This window comes from Poeciliopsis prolifica, unplaced genomic scaffold (genome assembly GCF_027474105.1).
Source record: "Poeciliopsis prolifica strain line A6 unplaced genomic scaffold, Auburn_PproV2 SCAFFOLD011, whole genome shotgun sequence".
Taxonomy (NCBI): Eukaryota; Metazoa; Chordata; class Actinopteri; order Cyprinodontiformes; family Poeciliidae; genus Poeciliopsis; species Poeciliopsis prolifica.
In genome coordinates, this window is record NW_026562386.1 from 9,985,730 (window position 1) to 10,009,216 (window position 23,487).

The window sequence follows — 23,487 nt, forward strand, 5'->3', positions numbered from 1 at the left end:
TCATCCAGGCCTTGCTTGACTTAACAGAGATTTAATTTGTCAACAAAAAGCATTTAGATCCTCTTCAAAAAGGCATGCTTTTTCTTGGAATCAATTAAGCCAGGTGCACCATCAACAAACTAACTCTTTGCACAGATATACTGCTTGTCCACGTTTGCAAGCAAATGCATTTTGTTTTTATCAGTCATTATCATTCCATAAAGATGTCTCTGGACTTCAGTCCAATATATTTTATTCAAGTTATGGAGTTATGGAGTCCAGCAATGAAGTCATTGCTTATTCAGTTTAGGTTTTATAGTTGCTGATGAAGGACCTGTACTAGAGTTCATCAGATCATCCTGTAGATATCTGGGATTGAGATGGTAGTGGCATTTTGTTGTATAACTTGCTAAAACATCCCTTTGTTCTGGGAGGTTTGCAAATATACCCTATGTTTTAAACAAGGCCCTTCTCTGATGAGAAAAAATGGTCTGTCTGTCTCAGCTTTTGTGAAAAATGCTTTAGTTTTTACTATAATTGCAAATTACTTTAAATGCTATCATGGAAAGGTGTGTAAATGCATTTTTACTGACACAAATTTAATTGATAAATCCTTAGGACATTTGGTTAGTTGAATATTTCTAACCGACATTTCTGAAGAGGTCCTAGCTTTGGTTAAACCAGGTTTCCCTGATAACATGTTGCTCAGACCTTGTAGTTTTAAGTGACTGCTCAATATGTCATGGCACAGAACCTAAAATTTTAGAGATCCCAATCTGCTGCACTTAAGATACAGTCACTCTTTTTTACTGTGGTGCTATAGGTAATTCAAATTTGATGTAATACATGACATTGAAGACGGCCTGTAAAATCTCACTACTGCGGCCAGATGCTAAAACTGAAGAATCACTACCTCCCAGAACCCACGCAGTCAATCAAAACTTTGTTAGCTGTGCATTTCTGCCCCGGTGGGCATTTCCCCCTCTTCTAAAACCAAATTCTTCTGTGTGAGCATGTCAAGATGGATGGAAACTCATTTTATTGGTTTAGCATTTTTGAAGACCTGATGTATGGTGCAGTGTGAGTAACACTGTAACTCTTGGGCTTAAAAAGACTGGCTTTGGCCCCAGTCAGCAAAAAGCTTTCTACTGGCAGGAGAATGAGGCACTGATCGCAATCTGCTATCTAGCTGGAATCTAGACTCAGCTTTCATAAACTGAAAGAGAGAAAGGGGGGTTTTAAGAGAGCAGAAGGTGCTTGAGTGTCGCGCTCATCGCAAACATCTCTGTCCAGCTCTGTCTTTATTGTCCTGAATTAGTCAAAGGGCCTCTCAAAGCGTCACTCTGATGGATGGATTGCACATTCAAGCCAGTTTGCTCAGGAGGTTTTGCACTATCCTTTCTTCGCCCTCCTGGAAAACTTGTTCACACTATTTGACTGAGCCATTAAATACAATTGAATCCACAATTGAATCCTAGACTTATCTCATAAGATGTCAGAGACAAAAATGTAAAATTAAGTATAAAAAAACAGCATGGCAAACTTTTTATGTGATTTTTGTGGGTGCGTTGGATTGCAACCTGACAGCAGATTTGCCTTTTCTTCTCACGGCAAAAGAAAGCGGCACAAAAGCCTGTGAGTTCTGCTCCATTTGACCCTGTGCAAAGCATATGTCCGTCCATCCTGCTCGTATTCTGCCCAAAAGATGGACTGCCATAAGGGTCAAAGAAAGCGTCCCTGCCTACTTGAGTCTGTTACAAAGCCTTCAAACAAAATCACATGTCAGGGGTCTCTCCTTTTCGGGTCTGTCTCTATTTCTCCCCAACCTTTTGTCACTTCAAACAAGTTGCTCTGATGTTTTAGACACATTTTTCTAATGTTTTACACTCCATATAATCTGCTGTGTTTTGCAAAGCCCATTTTACTAGCTGACGTAATTGATGGCGCCCGAGACCCGGCAGAGGTCAACCCAGCAGAAAGGCCTTGGTTTCTATCACCATGGAGATGGCAAGAACACATCAGCACACTCACTGTTACCCTCTCACAAATGCACATGCACACACGCTTACACAATAATAATAACTACAATGCCCTAGCATCCATGTCAGGTTGTGAAGATAACTTTTTTAAAATGAACAAACAAATGAAAATGCCAATAGTCTTTGAACATAATATTTTTTTACTGGGGTGGTTAAAAAAAGTAGAAAAAAAATCCCAACAAAAAAACAAAAATGTTATGTTAGTTCCTTTGCATCTAGGAAAGCAGTTTTTTTTCAGGATTTTACAAACTCTTGCCCTTGTGGTGTAAAGCCTTTTTAATGAGATGGCAGAGAAAGTGCTTTCTGTTGCTATATGGAGCCTGTAGCAACTGACCACTGCGTCTCCCAAATAATATTCTGTGTATATATTGAGAAATTCTGAAACTGATGTCTTCTTTTTACTGACGATCAAAATTCTTGTTTTTATAAATATAGGATAACAAGATTTTAAAGACCATCCCTTGTAGGTTTGATTAAAAAAACTGTGTGTAGCAGCAAAGAGGAAATAAAAATATCTAAATGCATAATACTCTGTGGTATCAAATTTTGATAAATCCTTACCCTAAATCTAACCATTACCAGTACATTCCTAAATCTAATCCAAACCTAAATTCAATTCAATTCAGATCTTGGTCTTAAACCTAAATCCCCAAACCAGCACTCCTTTCTACGGGCTCTGGGCTTTGGGCCCCATAATGAGCAGTGGGTTCTCACAATGTAGTATTTGTTGAAAAAATTAGCCTTACAGTGTGAGAAACACATTCACACACATACAGAGCACATGCACTTGGACATTACCAACCATCTTTGGGAAGCAGAGTAAATTTAATTTCAGATATTCCCCAAATTTCAAACAATCTATGATGCAGGCAGATGGTAGAAAATGTACATACAGTGACCCACACACTTTTTTTTATAACTGTGGTGTTGTGTTACAGAAAAGGGCACGTGGTGTAAGCGTATTTTTTTTCCCAGATACTGTAGTTGTGATAAAGAGCACAAAGTAACTGCGGTGGAAGGAAGCAAACACACAGATCCCTTGTTCAGACTGGAAATGGCCTTGACAGGATCACAGCTCCCCTGTTGTTTATATCACTGAGCAGAAGCTATCCATTACTCAGAGCAAGGTTCCTGATGCCTTTTTTTCCCACTGGTGGTCAAAGTGATATTGGTTTCCTGTATTGAAGGGGAAAGGAAGATGCAGGCAGCTGTGAATCTGCTAATCTCCCACTCCCAAGGCCAATGAAATCAGGTGTTAGAGCAGCTGGTCGGAAATAGTGGAAAAAAATCCACATTGGTAAAGTGGTGAGCTATTAAATGGGCAAGAAGAGATTGAGTTATGGAGGAATGTTGCTTGATAAACAAGAATGCTAAATCAGCATTTTACTGTAGATAAAGTTTGAAATGGTCTGAGGGAGTCCAATCAAAAATAATAAAAATACTTGTTCGTGCTGCAACAACCATGTATTTTACAAAGAAGGTTCCAAACAAGGGTAAAACTGTGCTAACTTAAAGACACTTAAAGTACAAAACTGTTTTCAAATGATGATTTTAATTATTTCAAGTAACAGAACTAAACTTTCAGTATCACCATCAGCTTGGAAAGGGTTTCCAAACAATTTCTTATGATTTGGTCTTCAATGAACCAAACTGAGAGCCATAAAATTCAAATGGAGAAAAAATGGAACTGAGGTAAAACTCTCAAGGAGTGATTGATTCACCAATATTGCAATGTGGCCTAAAAGTCACAAAAACTCAATATTTAAGCAGCATTTCATGAGAAGAACATCATACCAGTAGTCAAAGATAGTGCCATACAATTAGTAGAGTTGTGAGTCTGGCTTTTGTCTGGGCATCAATTTCTTACTTAATGCCAAAGCAAAGTTGGTTAATTCAACAGGGAAAAAACCTGAAGCATATCAACAGGCCCACCGTTGAACAGCTCAAAAAACAACGACAAATTTTTTTTTGGAGTGGTCTATTCAAAGTTTAAACCTGAATGTAGTTGAGATGCCATAACATTACATTAAATAGTTTGTTCATGCTTGAGGTAGTAATATTACACAAAGCAAAGGTGGCAGCAGAATCAGTTTTCAGACATTTTCTTTAGCTTCGTCTTCATGAAGTGTTGTGGAGATAGAGATGAATTACAGTCTGAGACACAGAGATGCTCTTTGGATATAGAACATGTCAGAAGTCCAAATTCTGTGACCGTTTATTGATCAACTTTCGTCTAGAAATCTCTTTTATTAAACAAGTGATTACGTAGTCAGTTTTGAGGTTTGTGAGCATTTGTGGCCTACAAATGCAGAAGATTTCAGAAAGATTAGGAGTACTTTGGGTCTCTTGACAGTCTTGTATAAAAATGATCTTATGCATTCCATGGAGGTGTTGCTACTCTTAGCTACTTGCTTGTCAGCAAGTAGCTAAGTTTTATGGAGTGCAAACTTTCAGTGCCTGCATATATCTTTTTGTTTTAACAATACTGCCTTCAAAACTAGTTGGCCATTATGTAATCAGAGACAGCTATTCTGTGAAGCTTTACATCATGTTGCACTCTGTGTGCAGCAACAGTCCTCCCATTGTGTTATTCTGTGTTGAATGAGTGACACGTTGTTATACGAAAGAAATGTGATGGAATAGACAGATGCTTGTTGGTGTTAAGATACAGTCCTGACTCGAGGTGTTAGTGAGCTGCCCCAGGCTGCCCTCCAGCCAGCCTCCGCTTGGAACACTATCATCACTCCAGCTCTCTCCACAAGCGAAAACACCACCTTTGCTTGCCTGTGTGTTTGTTTACCTACCCTGCCTTTGCACAGGAACGGAAATGTTTATGCCGGCGTTGTAGCAAAATAGACAGAGCTCCGTTTGGGGGTATGGGAAACAGGGATGGAGGTAACGAGGTTCCCCTTGTCCTCTGATTCACCTCGGGACGTGGCCAGGGTCAGCGGGACATCTGTGGTCAGCACTGGGCTGATAGAGGTGGACTGTGAGGACAGCTACTGTCATCGAGGAGTAAATAGAAGTAAAGAAGGGGCTGATTTGTGCTAACATAAGCCCAAAGATAAAGGACTGAGGTCTGGCTTTGGCTGGGCTTGACCAGTAAACAAGCAGTGGGGTGCCTAAATGGCCTGGGGATCAGCCTGGGGCTAAACCTGAAGGCCTCTCTCAGCACTGAGTCCTTTAAACAGAAGATCATACGTGCGCACGTTTTGACACGCAATCACACATGCACACGAGAGGGCCCTCTCCTGCAGACACCCCACACAAAATTAAATGCAAATTCATGCTCACAAAAATTGAGCATTGAGAAGGAAGAAAAAAGCTTTTGCATGTAGTACTTTCCAGAAGTCTAAAGTCATTAATGATGTCCTTATATTTTATATCCAAGGATGTTTTTTTCTGTCATTTTCTGTGCTCATAACCACATTAACCACATAAACACATAACTGACATTAAAAGTCTCCTAAACTCTTGGAATAAAACAGGGTTGTATCCTCATGTGAAAGACAACTTAACACAAAACTAATATATTTTTTCTTTGACACAGTAATAAGCAGCATGTGGCAAGAACACAACTTACTCATATTCCTTTTGATGAACTTTAAAAGCTCTAAAAAATACTTCAAGTTGACCCAGATTGTTTTAATAGAATTCAACTTTTTTCGTTCTTGGGTCTTTTTCTCTCATCTTTTTCTCAGAAATACGCCATTTATGGACTGTCGGTCAGGCAATTTAAGGAGGAATTAACCACTTTGATGCATTCATCTTTAGCCAAAGTATTGGCAGTTTTTGTCAGTGTGGTGAGTTACCAAGTTCTGCTGGGAAATGGAATCACTACCTCCATAAATATTGTGAGCAATCTCTGTTTCCACAGTGGCTGCCTATTTGCTCAATTTATTTATGGCTTCACAATTTTTTCAAGCATGCATTTTTTTTTTGTTGCTGCTTCAACGTCAGTCAACTTAGTTTTTATGTTTCTACACTCTTTCTATGAACTCTTTTGGTGCTTTCTAGATTGATAAAAAAATTGTACTTTGGTCAACATTTCAGTCTTTGTCTGAGTAAACCCAGATTTGACGTTTCCAACATTGCTTTTGGTTCATGACTAACTACACAACTGTGAGTGTTGTATGCCATGTCCTCAATCTGATATGTTTATTGAGAAAATTAACAAAATTCTCAAAGGGACTTTGCTTTATGATTCTCTCAAGATTGCTTGTACACCTTTTTTGCAAAATGATTTTCTTCCACTCAATTTTCCAATATATTCAATATTCTTGTCTAGAAGGGTCAACTGGACAAGAATTAACCTAGCAATATGCTCAAATTAATATTTATTTTTAATTTTTCTTTTTGGTTTGTTCCAACCTTCTGTGAAACTTAGTTTTGAGTTTTCATTACCTGAGAAGTAAAAATCAAAACAAACCAAAGTAAACTGTAAACATTTTACTTTGGTTTGGCTTTACTTTGGCTGAATCCGGTTTATGATTTTTCTCACCTCGAAATTCCAAATAACAAAATGTATTTTTCAAAAACTTTAAAACATGATCAGAATTAAAAGTTCAAATAAATACATGTTTGTAAAACAAGGTTATAAGCATTGGGTGGGCTGCAAGCCCCCTGAAATACAGAAGCTCAAGGAGTGCAATGATGAAAAAAAAAATATATATATAGATTTTTACAAAAATTTAATTTTAACTAAACAGGAAATGTGATTAATCAATAAAATCAATTTATAGTCCACTCCTAACACTTACGGGTTTGGGCTGATGTCTTGTCAACACTTTTGTATTAATCATTTACCTCAGCTTTTATCCAGCTTGTTTTGTTAAACCTTCCTATATCCGTTTATCCTGTTTTTAAGTTTAACTTTGAAATGAGTTGGAACAAGATTGGAATCACACTGGAGCAGGTTTCACATCAACTACGAATCACTTGCTCTGCAGCGTTTCAAGGGAAACGCTGATGGGGCATCACAAAGGCGGCATGGCAATGTGATGTCTACCAGCTGGGGTTGTGATACAGTCTGAATGCACTTTGTGGTACTTTCCCAGCCCATCACTCACCCAGGAGGACAGAGTTTGATCCAAACTGAAAGACACAGTTTGCAGAAGGAGTACAGCCGGCCCTTCCTCCTCCTGGTCACTGTAATCTTTGGTGTCTCCTCCGAGTTGGGTGTAATCATTCACACACTGCTACGTGTTTTGACACCTGTCCTGCGTGGTGCAGAGGGAAGTAAGCATATTACTCGTCTCCTTTGGAAACACGCACGTAGACAATCAAAGCCATCGTCACATAAATTAAGACAGACAGGTGGATTGTCAGAAAGGGATTAAAAAAAGGTGGAGAGGAAGAAATGAAGGTTCTCTCATATTGTGGAGTATTTCTGAAAGGAAGGTTGGATGACTGGGTTGGGGAGTCACTGTTAATGGGAAGAAATGAACATGCCTGACTGGTGGATGTGACAGGAAGAGACTGTTCTTAACAAGGCGTCAGAGTCAGTCACAGTTACAGATCCATCACTTCTCAGGCTCGGCTAAGGGGGGAGGCATTTAAGGATATTCAGAGCGGGAGAAAATGTGTGACGGGTAAAGAGGAAGAGGGATTTGAGTGCGGCTGACAGCGCTGCATTTAATTTGGGCTGCCAGATCCTTTTTCGTTTGACTCCCTCTCTACCAGCTTAGAGGCAGCGGAAGACTCTGAGGCGAAGGTTTGCTAGGATGTCTCTGATTAGCAGTGATGTGCCACGTCACACTTTAAGCTGGCCTGTAATTCATGTTCAACAGGGGGATACTCACACATTACACTGCACTGTGCAGGACGCGATTAATTGACTCACACTCTAATATTGGGTGTAATTTGCCCATCCTCTGATGTGAAACTGACTTTATACTAGACTTACTGTATGCTGCCGTCCCGAGGATGTTATAATTGAGTCTCAGCTCAGAGCTGTGTAATTTCTGCACTGAGAATAGAAGCTCAAGAGTTGTATGAATCACTTCAGGTTGTCTATGCACCTAATTCCATGGTCTGAAACATTCAGGCTGATATTAATTAAAACCAGATAGTTTGGATGCTTTAATAGGATATAGAGGTGTCATTTCTGTGTTTTGCTGCTCTTACACATATTTTTCTTAAAATCTGTTTTACATCTTTTCAGACCATGCTTTTCCTGGCTACTGTGGAGGAGGAAGGCCAAGCTGAGGAGGGACGGAGGGAAATGGCCGAAACCCTGCTCTCTGCCCTGACAGACAGGCACCAGCAGAGGCAGACGTGGAGAGACAGGTAACACCATGTATCTTGAATTTGGTCCCTGCCACTGTACTCTTTAGGCAGATAAAGAGCTCTATGTCAAATCTGAAGTAGACAATGATAAACAAGTTTAAAAGTAATACAGGGGGTGTTGTGGTGTCATAGGTGTTTCATTAGCCACTTTCCTGTCAATTCACTAGAGCCAATAAAACCTTTAAAAAAGTAATCCAAGAATCTGAAAAAGTTTGGACAAATTATTTATTCTACAAAGTCGAAACGTGTTCTTTAGGTTCAAATTAAGCTAAATACTCATTGTATGTTTGTAGTTGTTTGTTTTCTATTTTAAGACAGAAAGATTACATGGATTTGTCTTCATACTATAAAACCCATGAAATAATTTAGCTCATTAACTTTAGAGAGGGTATTTTGTCAATCAATGAGTAAAAAGAGGAACTTAGGTGATTGCAAAGGAGTCTAAAAGCATAATTTTCAGTTACTTGAAAACTTTTTTTTATTGTATATCATATATTAACATGTCACAATATTGCTGACAAAATGGAGTAGGTCTGAAACGATTCCTCAAATGATTCCAGTTACTCGATTATTAAAATTCTTCAAGGAAAATGTATCTACATCAAAGATTCGTTAAATTTTATTTTATTCTCCGTGTTTTGGCCGGGTTATTACTTTGTTCCACGGAGCTCTCACTTCTGCCTGAGTTGTTGATGAAAACTAAGTGTTAGTGACATAGCGTCCAGTTTTCAGGTACGGCCTGGGATAATTTTATTGATTGATGACAATGTCTTGGTCTTTGTTGTTTTTTTGGGGGACCAATAAGCGTCCTGAAAATAAGTGCCGCGATGTCTGGAGTGCGGTAGCTTTTTTCCTCCCTGAGCTGCTTCCTGGTAGCAGTTCAGAGCAAACAGCAAGGAAGAGCGCTGCAGGCGTATTTATACAGGTGAACAGATAGACTGAACACTGCGGACAGCTGCGTATTAGATAATTAATGTAAGTGTAGCTTTATGGACGAACCGGAACATTTATTTCATATCCTGGTCTCAACAAATGAGTGGCGGAGCTCATCATGGCGGCATGTAGCTGGTAGATGTGTTTCTGTGTGTGACGAATGAAGGTGTCAAATCTGGTCACTAACATGAACACAAAAGCTATAAATGTTTGGGTAAGGTGAGAGTTCATCTATTAAATTGACTGGAGATGTATACATAAACAAAAAGCTGGAGTATAGACATTTTTTATAAGCGTATCTGTGAGCCTGCCTCTTTATCAATAAATTTAATATAATTTCCGATTTTTGTATAACTTTTCTTCAGGTTAATTTGGAAAGTGAGCTAATATTGTTATGAGATAATTTTTTTAAACTACAGAAAAGTTATTGTTAGGGAAGCTAAAATGTGAAATTGACTGATGTTGATATGCGATAGTAATACTGCTGTTATGTTAGATTCACCAATTATCTTTTTTCATCTGATTACTCGATTAATCGTAAAATAATTGATAGATTATTCGATTACTAAAATATTCGTTGACAACAGCCCTGAAATGGAGCCCGTCTTAGGAAGCACTATTTAGTTGATGTCAGTATGTTACTTGATCTGAAATAAGTTCACCCTCCTTTGAAGTAAGAAAGGAAGAAGTTCCTCAGTTGACCTGTTGTATTGACTGAGTCAACTTGTCGGGTTTGTTGAAAAAAAAAAAAGCTCAATTACACAGGGATTTAGAACATGCTGTTATCATTTTTAAGTGATTTGTGTTGTAGTATGTAGTTTTTTGACTAAATAAAAAAACTAACAGGCAAAACTCAAACCATTTGATAACTTGAAAAATTATCCATCCAGTGACTTGCTTGCAGTGGAATTGGAAACAGAGTGACAGGTTGTCGATTAAAAAAAAGGTTTTTTCATTGTTTTCCAATTTTTCTTTGCTGTAATTTTCTTCTTCTGCTGCAGCCTCATGATGTCAAGTGCAGATAATGTCAGAATGTGTAGGGTTGGAGGACTCAAGTGTAGTCAGGTGGAGTCATGACAACAGTGTAGATTAATAATATTAGATCTCAAGTCTTACACAAAGAAGAAACTCAGACTCCCTGCCATTCCTCACCCCACACTCCCCAAAAAATAGCCAATAGTGTGAAAGATAAACTGAATGAATAGGAACATAACTGGAATAGCAGCAGTTACACAAGTGGTTGAGAACTTCTGTAATTCATGCGAGATTCAGATTCCAGAATCTGAATCTGAAATTCCAACTTCCCAGTAGGAAAAAATGACTGAATCACCTAACCAACTTGTATTTTCCACTGGGAAAGTGGGAGCACCTCTGACCCCAGTCACAACATGGAAGGTCAACTTTGTGTCTCACCATTTGCAAGATGAGGCAGAAACATGTTTATTTTAAAAGACAAACATGTAAGAGTACGTCTACAATCAATGTTACATGTAGCACCTGCAACTCTAAACTGAACAAATTAAAAGTAGTGTTTACTTACGGAAAGTAAAGCTTGAAATGATGTTTGTAAGAGCAACTGCAAAAAATGATTATAGGCGTTGTGTTAAAATACCAACATCTTAACTGGAACTCTTATCTTTGGTCTAACGTCAAACCCAGCTCCAAGTTCCAACTTACCTGGTAACTTGAACCCAGCATAAGAATAATGGACTGAAGAACAGGTGAGTGTGATTACTTGAATGAACTGCAGCTGTGGGGTACAGGGGACCTTGATGTGAAGTAAGGGAGAGAAGCTACAAATGATAAATATCAATGGAAAACAGAGAGAACTGGGAAACTATAATGGAATAGATTGTAAAATAATAACTGAAGGTACTCAATACTCAAAGTCTTAAGCATCAATAATAACTAACAAATAACAATCAAAGTTGTGTTTACCTAAATTTTGCTGTGGTTTGCCTCAAGTTAAGTAATTTGCATAATTAATTAGATTTTTTTGGCATCAAGAGTCAAAACCAAAAATGCAAATATTTCTTTAGGCATTCAGTAACCAATATCCAGCATAAGTAGATATTTAATTAACACCCATTAGCCCTTAAGAAAAGAAAATACACAACCAAATTCATCCTGTAGTGAGTAATACCAGTTTTTTCCTACAAACTCCAACTGCAATCAGCTCATGACAACATCATCAGAAAAAGTTACATCAGTTCCAAATTGATTCATCGACGACTCCTTCCAAAGAGCTGAAGTGAATTCCTTGGAGTTGCTTTGGCGTGGCTGGTGTGGGTTTTGTCCTGCTTGGGCCTGGCAGCTATCACCCCGACACGTGTGTCTCGGATAAGCCCGCTCACTTCCTTCCCTCCTGATAAAACCAGAGAGCACAGGGATTAGAGCCCTGGCCATTCATTCAGATAAGAAAAGCCTCCCTCGCATGCCCCACAGTATTATTTTAGCTGTTCATTTTCTCAGTCACCCTCTACCTCAATGCTAGCAAGGACATACAAAAACACTGGTATAGCTGCTTTTACCAGCGTTTGATTCACAAATGTTTACTGCTTATTGTCCTTTTGAAGAGATCTAACATCAGTGTCTCACTAACAAATGCTTCTGTGTTTGTTGTGTCCCTTAGATGAGTTGTGACAAACCTTTTGCCACTTTCTTTCAAAAGAGGTTTCCTCTTAACACTTCTGTAAAGGGAAGACATGTCAGGTGCACAACTAATAGCTGTTGTGAACCATTGACCTTTTAGCCCTCTTTCTTACCTTCTGGTAGTTTGTGTTCATCTTTTTCAACAAAATACATCGAAGCTTTGGGTTTTAGAGAAAATCTGAATATTTGTTCAAGATGTAAGACTGCCTTTGGAAGGCACAGTATTTGTTCACATCCCTCTAATTAGATTCTCTCATCTGTCCATGGTGCCCATTTTTGCGTTAATCTGTCCCCTGTACATGACCCTTTGCTCCGTCACATCCAGATGAGCGTTGTAAACAGCCTGTTTCCACACACCTTACTTTGCTGTGTCGACGCCCAGAGCCTCACAGCTCTGATGTGGGTCCTCCACTGATAGTGCATTCCAGCTGCATGTGCTGAAAGCTAGAAACCATCCTACCATCAGCACCATGACCCCTGCCACCCACAATGCAGAGTTACCACCTACTAACCCTAGACTTTGCTCAGCAATCCTTAAGATCCTGACAACGAGCACCACAGACCAGGACAGGAAATGCTCAGTCCTTGTCGGCTGGACAGACAGACGTTTACTCTATCAGTGGAAGACTGATGAGATTAGTTTTGGTGGGGGGCAAGACTCACGCGCAATGTGTTTGAACTTCGGCTGCTCCTGATACCCTTCTTTTCCCTTTAAACACACTCACTGTTTGTTCTCTGCCTCCACTATCTTCTTATGAAAAAAAAACAAAAAAAACAAGGGTCGTCCTGTCAAGTGGTTGTCAACAGAAAGCATTTGTGCAAACCTAAACACACGGCTATGTGCAATGTTAAGTGAGACGCACTGGTACTGATTAGACCGTTGACTCAATGGGTAAAAAGGTATGCTTTACTTTTGGGGGGCCAAAAGAGCAGAAGAAAAGCCTTATCAAATAGAAAGAAATGTATACGTTGTTAGACTAAATTGTCAAAATATCGTGCGTAATATGTAGTCATTCAACAACTGTCTTCATAAGTCGCCTCTTCAGATAGGTATTTGTCAGTCAGATAAGATATCATTCAAATATATAAAAGTTTATAGTTGTGTCTTCTTGAGATGTCACTACTTTAGCAAGGCATACAACACAAATTGAGATTTGTCAATTTTATTCAGTCAAATCTTTTCAAAGCATCTTGCCATCTTATTTAAATTAGGATTTCTAATGTTATTCTAATTGTAAGAGTATATTAAACAGATGATTTTGTTTTTCTTTTGGTATTTCACTGTTTCCAGGCTTGCTTGTTGCAAGGGTTTTGTTTTTGTCTTTTTCTTTCTACTGCATCTATTTTTTTTACAGGAAGCAAGAAAAAAAGAGGAATTGGCTGTGTTGACCAGTAGTTCTTCACAAGTGACTTATAGGCCCTCAGAGTGAGTGATGCCTGTGCGCGCCATGCGAGCGAAAGCAGTCCATTCATTCACTCTGACCCAACGAAGTTATGAGAGCTTTTTTATTCTTATGAGCTTTTCTGGTAACTGGGTTTTCCCAATGCATACGGCAAATTCTTTGATAGATGCTGGCCTCCCTGTCCCTTCGGTTAATGCCCCTCGAGTACCTTGGAAATAGATGGATTATTATGTGGGTGGGTGACTGTGCCGCAGCCGAGCAGTTTAGCGTACCACACAGGAAGCAAGACACCACCTCCAGGGAAGGGGTCCTATTAGGATAGGAAGTGGCACATCCGTTTGGCATCAGGGACATTTCAGGTTTGAAAAATTCATACATCTTGTTTCACATTTATGTGGTCACTGTTCAGTTTTATTCTTAGTTGTATTTTTTTTTCGTTTTTGAAGAGTAGATGCTACTTTTTCTGAGGTTGTGTTTTCACTCATTATGCTTATATATTTAGTACTTTTGAACAGTTCTGGATGAAATAATTGTTGCTGACCCTACAGAACCTCAAACTCTGTGCTCGAACCAGTAGAAAAAACAGCACTGGAAGAAGGTTTGTCACAGTGGCCAAGCAAACACTGAAGTGAACAGCTGCGGGTTTTGTACTGACCACGCAAACTGCTGTAGGCTTTGTAAGGTCATTATATGATAATGAAAATCATTACAGAATTACATGGGGGTTTAGGACATGAGAGCAGCAGGGAGGGGAGAGGAGGGCCACATTGGGTTTGATAAATGGACTGTGAAGGTGCCCATCTGGCCCTCTCTATGGCTTTTTCTTCCTGCTCTTTTATCCACTCTTGTCGTTTACTGCCCTTCTTTCATTCTCCTCCTCTGTTCTCCCGTGGCCCAATGTAAAAGCGAGCTGGCCCGAAGTGAAAGATTAACAGAGTGCAAACCCTACTCACCTCGGTGGGAGAGAAAGAAAAAGAAAGGGAGACAGGCCGAGGTGTTTATGACCTAAAACAGGGTTTGTGCTTGACTTGGCAAACTCCAGCCTCCCATCTCTTGATTCTGGATGGTAGGAGTGAGCCCAGCGATTGACCTTTGGCATCGGAAGCAGTTGAACAGCTCAGGATGTGTGGATCAGTTTACTTTAGGAGAAGTGGGTTGCTAACGCATTACAACGTTTAAGAAAAAAGGACCTTTTCATTTGTGCTATAGTTCCCTTTGCTTCTTTGATTGGATAGCCTGGGATTGTGTATCCATGGGGGCTTTGTTAATGTGAAAACTGCAGCAAATTAAGGTAATTAACCATTACATAAACCCAAGTTAGAACATTCCTATTTGTGGAATTATTATTATTACTACTTCTGGTATTTACTCATTGTTAATATTGAAGTAGGAGAGCAAAACTTAAAAAAAACCCACATCATTCTTATGTTTTGAATTTAGTTTCATAGGACACATGATGAACTTAAACCTTCTCATTAGATTGGAAGTCATTAGAAATGTGGTAGCTTTTTATTTGTTCATGTTTTTTTTTTATTTTTTTTTTACAAAATCATCTTTGATTAAACATTATCAGTGTTCACCTTATATTTTAAGGATTAATTTCATGTGTGGGATTGCTAAATTGTTTCACCTGACTTTCAATCATTGTCTTTCTACAGATTTTGCACTTCCTCCACGCTGATTTTTGACCTCCTCAGTGACACTAAATTTCTCTTTGGGTTATTACCAAGGATAGTCTTTGCGTTAGTTTGTAGTAATAATCTAAGTCAATATATTTGCTTCTGATTTGGAGAAGTCAAGGATATCACTATTTATGCACAGGTTAAAGTGCTTTACATGAAAACAAATAGAAAGATCAAATATATCAGAACAACAGAAAAATTCAGATTTAATTCTGGAATCTGGATTCCTCCTCCACAGTATGTTACCACTGTGCAAAGATCACAAAGATGTCAGTGATGTCTGATGTCTTTGTAATTACTGATGGACTCTCACTGCCTTTGAAGTCCATATCTGACCTAAATTTTAGTCACAAAGACATTAAGGCCCAGATGTCATGACCATTGTGATAATATAAAACAAAAAGAAGAGTAAGGTAAATGTTAGGTAATTACAACAATTATTCTATAATTGCATGTTTTGATAATATTGTACAGCCCTAAACCCAAGTAAAACAACCTGATACGGGCTTAATACTGACTTGGATAGGTAATGCAGGTGGCTGCTTGACAGACATACAATAATAATGTTGCTTTAGTGATAAATGACCCTTCTTTAGTGGATTAAAAACTCAGCACTCTGACTGGGTTTTTATGTCTTGCAGGATAGGAAAAGGCTATGCAGCGCTTACAGTGTAAGTATAAGGTAATTGTGAAATCAATTACCTTTAAAGAAATCAAATACACTTTTGTAATTTTGTCTGTCTTATCCATTGGAAACAAAAGATTAAATGCACACAGAAGAAGCTATAAGGTCAAAATGTCAGAAGCACATCCAATTTGTGATGTACTACATCTGTTGCCTGTGTTTATTTCTTTTCTCTAAATCTTGGAGGGTTAGTGATGTATTTATCCAAGCACAAAGGAAATATCAGCTGACATGGTCAGCAAAGCCAAAGGATAGACAAGGTGGCCCACGTGTCCACAGCTGCACTCATCACTCAACTGTCCAGCTTGACCCGTGACCCTTGGGCCCGTCTCCAAGCCTCTGTCGGCTTTATCTTCTTTTCTATTGTCATCCTCTTTTTGTCCTCACCTGGGCTTGCTACTGGTACACAAAAGTCCGGTCTGTCATCAAAACCAAAGGTCACCAGGGGCCAGAAGGGGCTGGAGAGGTTAAAGCTGTGCCCAGTCGGGGATGACCCGACCAGAGTTGTCAGCTAACAGTTGCACCCCTGTGGTGATGCATAGTCACACACCCACAAAAAAGAGAGAAACCTTCATCGGCTGGCACTTCATTCCTGGAGTGGCGACATTCCTTTTGTCCTGCTGCCCCTGACAAACCTTGTCCTGATTCCTGTGTGGGTGGGACAAAAAGTTGCTACACAATGGAAGGCCCTCCGTCCAAGATGGGAGCTGCAAAGATTGCCGGCGTCATGATGACAATAAAGATGGACAGATCCAAGCCTTTTCTAATGGAGCCAATTCTTAAATATATGTAATTACAGTCATGGCAGTAAAAGCAACTCATTTTGTAAAATCAAGAGCTTGGAGGCCATGTGTTCCCTTTGTAACATTAGCAAACTATAATTTGTCATTGGCACAGTAAACAATAAACACATCTTTAAAATCCACCTTTTGAGAATGGTATTTTTTTTACAAGATGTGATGCTAAACTCAGTTAAAAATGCAAAGGGTAGCTTGCGTCCCATCATTTGAAAGGAGTAGTTGCTTTATTTGAATTTACCTACAACGCATTTGGTATGAAAAAGAAGAAAGTTCACACTGCATGTAGTTCAACATTTAATTAAGCACTTAAGAGCAGGAGTTCAGATTAATTCAGGATGGTAACACCAAAACATTATTGCTAAGGCAAAACATTTTGCCAAACCAGCACCCCAGTTTAAGTTGGACCTCAATTCAACTTAAACTGAAATGGCTAAGTGATTTAAATGGCCGATTGAAACTGGATGCAGAATAAATTAACTTTAGAGAGTGATGTCCCAAGTCCTGATGCGATTTGTAGCTTATGGCTCAACAACAAAGACAGCATTGTTGTTAAGAGTGTTGCTAACATTACCTATTTAATAGGTAAATCTTATTAGTTGTTCAGCGTTTGTTAGCTTAATCAGAGCCCACAGACAGTAGCCTCGCATGAACACCTTTATTGTTGTATCACTAGCAACACAGATGGGGTTTGCAGAGTGTTTTCTTTGGCAGAAGTGACAAGCCTAAACTTTTGCTGGCTGTGCCCTTGTTTCCCTTTACCTCAAGTGTTTGTTCTCCCCAGCAGTGGCCAAACACCTGTGTGTGGTGGGTGGAACTCTCACAGCACAACTGTATTTTCTCTGTCTCTGTTTGTGTGTTTCTTTTATGCTGTGCCACGTACTTTTGCCGTCAACTGCATATGTGTGTTTACTTGGTTTGGGGCACTGAAAGGAAAAAAAAAAACAAATAAGGACATTTCATCTGCCTCTTTCATCGCCAGGCAGCCTGTAATTAGTGCAGGCACAGTGGTTAGCTTGAGATGCTGTCATCTAATTTGTCTGTCTTTATCTTAAACATGTCTGTGTGGTCCCTGAGTCTCCGTACTTTTCGTGCAGCCTTGATCGCCCGTGGCCTGGGTGTTTGTGAGGTGTGTGTTTGATTGTAAATTATGATTTAGTTTCTCATGCACCCACCCTTGTTAAGCAATCAGACTGTTGAGCATGACACAACCTGACCTCGGCAGAACCTCATGGCTGCTGTTGCTGTAGCAAATCGTCCCCCGTCCCAGTTTGCTCCCAGGCTAAGGAGTGCATCAGAGTGTGTCCTATTCTTGTTGGAATGTGTTGCGGATGAGATGACTGATGGTTTTATTTCTTCACCTTCTACTTACTGTGCAGACAAGTTCTCTACATAAATATTCCCTCACCTCTATCATGCCTGGTTTCCGAACATGCCAGTAATCAGCCAGTGAGAGGCATGCTTTCTCTGCCTCTCTCTCTATCTTTGTGGTTTAACTGTGGGATTGGAACGTTGGGAAAACGAACACTCCCTCTTTGTTTTATAGCTCTGCTTGCCTTGAGACACAAGTGCACACAATTATTTACAGGTTTTAATTGAAACACTCGTTTCATAATTACGCATTTCACAAGAAGACATTGTCAGTGGAATGCGGCACAGAAATTGGAGAAAGGAGGATTTAATATGTCATTAAAAGTCCCACAGATATTTAAACACGCTTGTTAGAGACATAGTTGCCTATTAAAGGCTGACTTTTTAATATGAAAGCAGAATTTCTTTTTGGAGAAGAAGGTTATGTGGAGTGACAAGGGGTAGAGAAATGGCATAGGCCTGTTTCACGAGTACTTGGGCAAACCAGGACATTCCTTGTGGTGAACCCCAACATCCCAGAGAGCTGATAATGCATGATTGGGTGAGGTTGTGTGGGAGGGATGTGAAACAAACAGCAAAAACATGCCATTATAGGATAATTTAGGTTGTTCTCTCCAAAAGCCTGGTTTTTAGAATTACATTTTACCAGAGTGTAACAATATATCTAGCTCATGAGACAAGCTGATGCACAGAACAGGGTTTTTATGAAGATTTTACCATTATTATTGGAAAAACTAAGAATTTACTTTTTCCCCAATAATGTGAATGAAGTAACAAAACCAGCTGTTAATGTTTGATTAATGCTGTATCATAGCTAGACAGTGCTGCTTCAAACATGTGTCTATAATCATAAACTTGTCCTGAAAAGTGAAACTGGTTTACTCCGGAGTCCAGTTTTCATATTAGGTGAGAGCATTCAAGATGTTAGTTACTCTTGTATTTTGAAGTAATTTTTTGATAAAAAAAATTACATGATATTTCAAATAACAATAATCTTATGTAAATGGAAGCCTCATACACTTTATGAGGCGTATAAACTGTTTAACCATCTCATCAGAAGCCATGTTACTACTTCTTACAAGCAAAAACTTATCAGTACATATTCACCACTCCAAAACCATCATTTTCCTTTTTGAACCATTGTGTGGTGGACTTTCTGGCGTACCTTTTCACTCTTTTTTTGGCAGCATTTTTAAATGACATCAAACATTCTGCAGGACAGGCCTCTCAAAGGTCATTGATGCTCTGTTCACCAGTGCCACATGTTTTCTTTATTTGAATATAATGGCTCTCATTGTGCTCCACAGGATGTCAAAGTCTTAGATATAATTCTGTAATCCTTTTCAGACGGGTGCATTTCTGTGACTTCTCTTCTGTTCTTAATTTTCTTTAAATTAGTGTGTAATGTTTTGCCTTTTAGATCTTTTGGTCAACTACATGTTTTCAGACTAGATCTTCCCTTTGACTTATTGAATCTAAAGGGTAGCCTTGGTGTGGCTAATAAAATTCAACCTAAAAAAATTGGTTAAACACAGTTCTTCTATGGATTGACAGTAGGGGAAGTTACTTTTTGACATAGGGTCAGTTTGGTTAAGCCATCTTTTTCTCTTTTCTGGAACTCCATTCAGGTGATTAGAAAGTTGGCACAAACAGGCTTTGTCAACATTGTCAGTTACTGTCAGTGCAACTTTGTAATTTAGATAAGTCTTGTTTTAAAAGCTATTTATTTTACAAGTTTGTATTTTATGTTGCTTATGATGGTTGATGTAAATGAATATACAGTATACATAATTGTTTTTTTTTAGATCACTTCCATATGTGTTCTTGTTTTTGCTGTTATTTGTGTCTAGGGTGATGCAGCAAAAGCTTTCCAAGAATAACGAGTTTAAAAAGCAGCATTTTTGGCTAACTATGGCACATTTAAATATTTGTTAATGTTCACTGCCCTAGTAAATTAAACTTGTAAACTGAACTTCAGCTGCCTTCATGATTAATAGTTAGCCGATTATTGTATTATCACAATGCTAGAAAAATCATTCTTATCTTGTGTTGATCAGTGACAGTTTCTTTTTTCTATAAAGTTCCAAAATTATTGAAAAATGTTGTTGAGCCTCTCAAGCATACACGATTAATAAGCTCCATCAACACAGCAGGGCAAATGAAGAACTACTTCCTTTATTTTTTCACACTTATAGTAACAAGCAGACAAAACTGGTGTCAAACTTAAAGTGCACACCTTCCTATTCATAGTTAATTATAAGTTATACTTCACTAGACAAAGCCGAATCCTGACAACTACACACAATTTCACTTTGACAACAACTAAATTTCACTTAGCTAAACCTCCACATTTAATTTTCTCTGAATTCATAAAGAATCTATGAACTACCAAGGAAGAAAAATTCTTATTAAAATATGCTGAGAAAACACTTATTTGATGAACTTGAACTAATTTGCAAATATCCAAATCAGGGGCGAATAATGTTTTATTTTAGCAATTTTTTAAAGCTGACTACATCTAGCACTTAAATACACAAATGTGTACAATATAAGTGGCTGTACAATAACGCACCCACTAAATAAAGGAGGACACACACACCTTCCCTCTCTAACCCAATATACACACATCTTTCTCCCCTTCTCTGTTAATTATAACCTACACTGCAGGAACACTTCATTTCATTGCAAGCATATTGTCTCTTCAAGGCTGGCAGGCAGGTCATAAATTATCCTGAAGGTGAGGATGGAAGTTGGAGGAGATAGTTATGAAAATTTCATCTGTCTGCCGTAGCGGCTGCAGCTGCTCCTGTCGCTGGAGGGATTACACCGGGTCACCGTGCACGTGGGTGTGCTAGTTGGTTTTCGCACACGCCTGAGTACATGAACACATGCGTGCAGCAGTAGCGTGGACAAATGTACATCAAGCAGATGCATCTTTGTGCATCCCTGCATTCGTCCCTGTTCTCGTGCGTGTCGCCAGGGCAATGTGTACAGCAGGTTGGCCAGGTAAGACCTGCCTGTCAGTGTGTGGAACATCTCTGGCATCGTTGTCACCCCGGGACCCCCGGCGCTGCCCCGAAGCAGGAAGACTTGGAGAGGGGACAAGCTCGCAGGGCCGTCCCCAAGCTGTCTCTGTTCATTACAGCTACAGAGACGGGATGCGGCCGGCAGGTGGCTGGACCTTTACTCCTTACCTACTGTGATCATCTGCTCCTCTATTCTTTGCATGTATCGTTGGGTGCGTATATAAGTTTGCTTGAGAAGAAGAACAAAAAAAAGAAAAGTCAGAGAAAAGCCTCGACTTAAGCAGCGGAGTGCATATTTTACCTGTGACCTACCAATTTGTGACAGATTCATTGAGGCACCTTTAAATACATGTGCTTACATATTTATACACTTACATAAGTTCTGCATTTGGAAGAAGCTGAAGTGCTGCTGTAGCATTTTCTTGACACAGATTGGAAGACTTCTCCTCGACAGACAGCCTCGCGGTACAGCAATTAGTGGGGAAAGACAAACAGAGTAAAAATCCCTCCTCATCACCTTCTAAGTCGATCTGTAGTTTCCTGCAAAAATTCTATTAGGGGCAAAGTCCATGGTTGTTAATTACACTTCTAACTAGCTTGCCTCCTGACGAATGGATTGCTTCAACAGTGATGTAGGATAAAAGGGATATCAGCGATTTCACTTCCCCATACAAAGGCTGCTTCTGAAATGGGTCATCAATCCCATAGTGATAAATGTCTGGTGGAGTAATGACTCTCTTATCGGCGCCGGATTACTACAGATATTTGTAATTAGTGTAGCCACACAAGTCCCAGATAGATGTTTTTTTTTTTTTTTTTCAACCAGCACAATATTGAAGCCTTGGTTTAGTGCTAAATGAGAACTTTCTGGGAATTATAGGGATGGTTATTGAAGGTTATTGTATTGAAGGAAAAATTGTAATATCAAACTATCTAAATCTGTAGGATTAGATGCATATATACACACACACACGGACTTGGAGTTGTGGGTGTTGAATGTGGGTGTTGGGACTTTAATTCTCCTCCTCTCCCAGCCCTAGAGGTAGCCAAGTATATGCCAGGGGGAGTGAAGGGTACACTTTTAACTTCCAATTTTCCTGTTTCGGGTTGAGATTCAACTTGCGGCCCCAAATTTTCTTTGCTTCTTCTTTCTTCTTCCAGCTCTCATGAAATCACAATGAGATGTATTCAGCCTGAGGTGCAGCTCTATTCACAGTGCAGTTTGACACCATGAAGGCCCACTCCCCTCTGCTTCCACAATGCACCGGTACAGATGGGCTGCTGACAAGTCGGCATCACTGATAAAATTGTCTTCGCTGTGGTCGACGTAGGAAGCTGTTTAATATTGATGTAAAAATAAAGGTAGCAGTGTTTAATTTGTTTCTTGTTAGCTCCATTGATAGAAGTGACGCCAGTGAACCCTTTGTGGCCATACTACAGATGATGTTTTGTTGCCAGAATATACACCCACTGACCTATAAACCTATGCACACATGCACAGCATGCCCACTGCTGACAGACGTATAAGCAGATGTAGCCAGAACTGGTAATGGCAGGTGATTATAAGTGGCACATGTGCCAAACTAATTAAACCCCTGGGTTGACAGCAGCATTTGGTAGCACCGGCATGCAGGCATTAGAATAATTGTAGCAACGGCACATTTCACCTGCGAGACCACAGCTAACAGCATCATTTATTTTGCAGCAGACGGATGTTATAACAGAGGCTCAAGTTAGTTTGCTTTGGGTTTGACGTGTACTGACGTGCTCTGTGAAAACATATTTTGCTTGGGGGTAATGTTTTAACATTGTAAACACCAATAAAGAGCAAAGCTGTGTCATGAAATTCAAGTTTTTTACTACAACAGAGAAAGAGAACATGGAAAATGAAGGAGGAATATGTTCATCACTCATCTCTGTGTCAGCTGATGTAATTAGTAACAACTGGTAGATAAAGGAGTAGTGTAAGTAGTCTTCAAACATACAAATGAATACTATTTTTATCCAGTATGTTGCAGTTTATGGATAAATCATGAAGGCATCTTTAATTAAACATAGAAGACTTATGCAGAAATATGTATCTTAATTTAAAAAGCTAGGAAGCTTTGGAGATCTCAGTGTTTTTCTCAAAATTTTAAATGGTGCAGTTGTCATGAAATTTATAGTCAATATCCGTTACTATCCAAGTGATTGAGATATACAATGGAGTCAAAGCATTTTAGTTCATATATTATGTGCATTACAGTGGAATGTATAGTGTGTACAAGATTTGGTAGAAGGTACTAAATAGTAGATTTTGATTATTGATTAATTCCATTTGATTTATTAAATATTTTTATTTGAAACAGTATTCCAATAGTTTTTGTAACTTTATTTCTAATATATTCTATGTGAGGCTTCCAACTAAGTTTGTCTATAATAATCCCTAAAAATCTGTTGCATAAACTCTTGATTTCAACTCCATTTATGCATAACTTTACATTATTATACATCCAATTACCAGAGAATACCATAAATTTAGTTTTTCCTTTATTTAATGATAACTTATTGTAATCAAATTATGTTTTCAACTCAGTGCTTCATAGATCTAACAGTGTAGCATAACTTGTTAGAGGAGGACTTTCTGGTTTAA

At 39.0% G+C, this 23,487-nt stretch overlaps 1 protein-coding gene across 1 annotated transcript in view; it reads left to right on the top strand.

Annotated features, from left to right (window-relative positions):
- fto (FTO alpha-ketoglutarate dependent dioxygenase) overlaps positions 1-23,487 on the top strand; it is a 141,857-nt gene that overhangs the window by 60,886 nt on the left and 57,484 nt on the right. Inside the window, exon 8 of the mRNA XM_055036478.1 lies at positions 8,182-8,306. Within this exon, the coding sequence (XP_054892453.1) occupies positions 8,182-8,306 (125 nt within the window). The remainder of the gene's footprint in view (positions 1-8,181; positions 8,307-23,487) is intronic.